Source organism: Mastomys coucha, chromosome X, assembly GCF_008632895.1.
Source record: "Mastomys coucha isolate ucsf_1 chromosome X, UCSF_Mcou_1, whole genome shotgun sequence".
NCBI lineage: Eukaryota > Metazoa > Chordata > Mammalia > Rodentia > Muridae > Mastomys > Mastomys coucha.
This window is the reverse complement of record NC_045030.1, coordinates 154,590,548-154,592,867: the sequence shown is the minus strand read 5'-3', so window position 1 is coordinate 154,592,867 and position 2,320 is coordinate 154,590,548. Positions and strand designations below refer to the sequence as shown.

Genomic DNA, 2,320 nt, shown 5'->3' with positions numbered 1-2,320 from the left:
AATTTACATGTAAATAAAGAAAATATCTAACAAAAAAAAAAGAGAACACTGTAATACAGAGACTTACAATACAAATTAGCAAGAAATATGACTAACCTTTTTTCTACGCTTTTCATCACCTCTTTTCTTTGTTGGGACAATTTTAACAATAATGCCCTTGCCCTTCTTAGTGGAAGAAGTACCTCTAGTAGACTTAGTTTTTCCTGCTTTCTTGCCGGTCTTTTTTACTGGTTGCACAACACTGGTTTTTCGTGGAGACTTCTTTGAAGATTGAGCCCCTTTGGAGTGGGAAGACTTTGGTTTGCGGGAGGTAGAAGGCTTTGGTTGTTCAGAGGGAGAAGGTGGTGTTTTCTCTGTACTACTCACACTAAGAGCTGAGAAAAGAGCTTAGCAACAAAAATTAAAGAAATGATATAGTAAAAACATCATCTTATGAATGATTATCATTAAAATGTCCCAAAGATTATTCATGAAAATTAATTTAAACAAGATCCAAACTAGTAAAATTATAGATAAAAAGGAGAATCATAAAGGTCTACTTTAAAAATCTGTATTTTACTAAACTAAAAAGTCTAAAAGAAGTGAACAACTTTCTTGAAATATGTAATCAAAGTTAAATCAAGATAAAACAAATATAATTTAGATAGATTCACAACCCACAATGAGATTAGAAGCAGCTGCTAAAAATCTATCAACTAAACTCAGCCCAGGGACAGATGGATTCAGCATAGAATTCTACCAGATGTCCAAAGAAGAATTAATGACAATAGTCCTCAAAGCATTCTGCAAAAATGAAATTTCTAAATTGTTCTTACAAGGGCATCCATACCCTGAATACCAAAACCATACAAAGACCCAACAAAAAGAAAACCATAGACCAATATCCATTATGAATACAGATGATTAAAATCTCAATAAAAAATAATACAAACGAAATTTAAGAACACACCAAAAGGACTCTCCACCATCAACTCAATTTCATCTCAAAGATGCAGGATGGTTCAACATATATAAAGTAATAAACATACTAAATGACAAAAACCACACAAAGAGGCAGAAAAGGACTTTGAAAACTTCAACTCTCCTAATAGGTGTCTTGAAGAGACCAGAAATACAAGGGATACAACTCAACATAATTAAGGCTATTTATAACAAGCTCAAGATTATCATCCCTTCTAAATGTGGAATTTTTTTTTTTTAAATCTACTTAAGTCATTCTTTCCATACCTGTTCAATATAGTGTCTAAGTCTTAGGTAGATCATGAAGATCATGATTACAATAGAAGCAGATTATGGAGCTACAAACAGGAAAGGGATAAATCAAAATATCCTCATTTGGAGAAGATATGATTTTATACATTAAAGACTTCCAAGAGTACACCATGGAACTTCTATAGCTGATAAATATATTCAAAAATATCAGGATAATATTAATAAGCTGAATTTAATAGCCTCCTTTTTATACCAATGACAAAAAAAAAACCAAACAACAAATAGAGCAAAGTAGCGGCACACCATTTCACAATTACCACAAAAATATATTTGAATTATTCAAACTAAGCAAATGAAAGACATAATAAAAAATTTTAGAAACAACAACTCCCCATGCTTGTAGATTGGGTAGGATAAATATTGTGAAAAGGGCCATCCTACAAAAAGAAACCTATACATTCAATGTAACCCCCATCAAAATCCTAATATAATTCTTCACAGGAATATAATATTCTTCAATTTCATATAAAAGTATACACATAAAATCCAGATAGCTAAAACAATCACACACAATAGATGAACTGCTAAAAATACTACCCTTCCTGACTTTAAGCTGTACTACTGAGCTATATTAATATAAACACAGCCTGATGGTAGCATGAAAGTAGACACACTGAATAATGGAATAAAGTTAAAGACCTGAATATAAGTCTACATAGTTACAGAAAAAAAACTGTGTGAAAGATAACAATGAAGATATGATATGGAACCTGAAGAGGCCACCACCTACCTGTAGCCAGGCAGGATCCCAGGGAAAGTGATAAGGATACCAACTCTCCCACAATATTTCTGAACCAAAATTTTTCCTCTTTACAAGAAATGCAGGGACAAAGATGGAGTAGAGACTGAGGAAATAGCCAACCAAGGACTGACCCAAATTGAGAATCATCCTATGGGCAAACACTCACTGGCACAGGAAAGGAATTTTTAAGAGGGACCAAGTAGGTTACACATTAAAATGAAAATTAATAAATGGGACATGAAGCTAAGAAGCTTTTGTACAGCAAAGGACACAATGATTTGGGTAAAAAGGACCAGACAAAGCAAA

The 2,320-nt window shown here is 32.8% G+C and overlaps 1 protein-coding gene across 6 annotated transcripts in view; it reads right to left on the bottom strand.

The window, feature by feature from the left end:
- Window positions 1-2,320, bottom strand: part of Scml2 (Scm polycomb group protein like 2) — an 84,339-nt gene that overhangs the window by 18,620 nt on the left and 63,399 nt on the right. For 5 of the 6 annotated variants that reach the window (XM_031370499.1, XM_031370509.1, XM_031370517.1 and 2 more), the window contains one exon: window positions 97-386. In XM_031370499.1, coding sequence (XP_031226359.1) covers window positions 97-386 — 290 coding nt within the window. The remainder of the gene's footprint in view (window positions 1-96; window positions 387-2,320) is intronic. The other variant, XM_031370527.1, reaches the window with a different exon arrangement.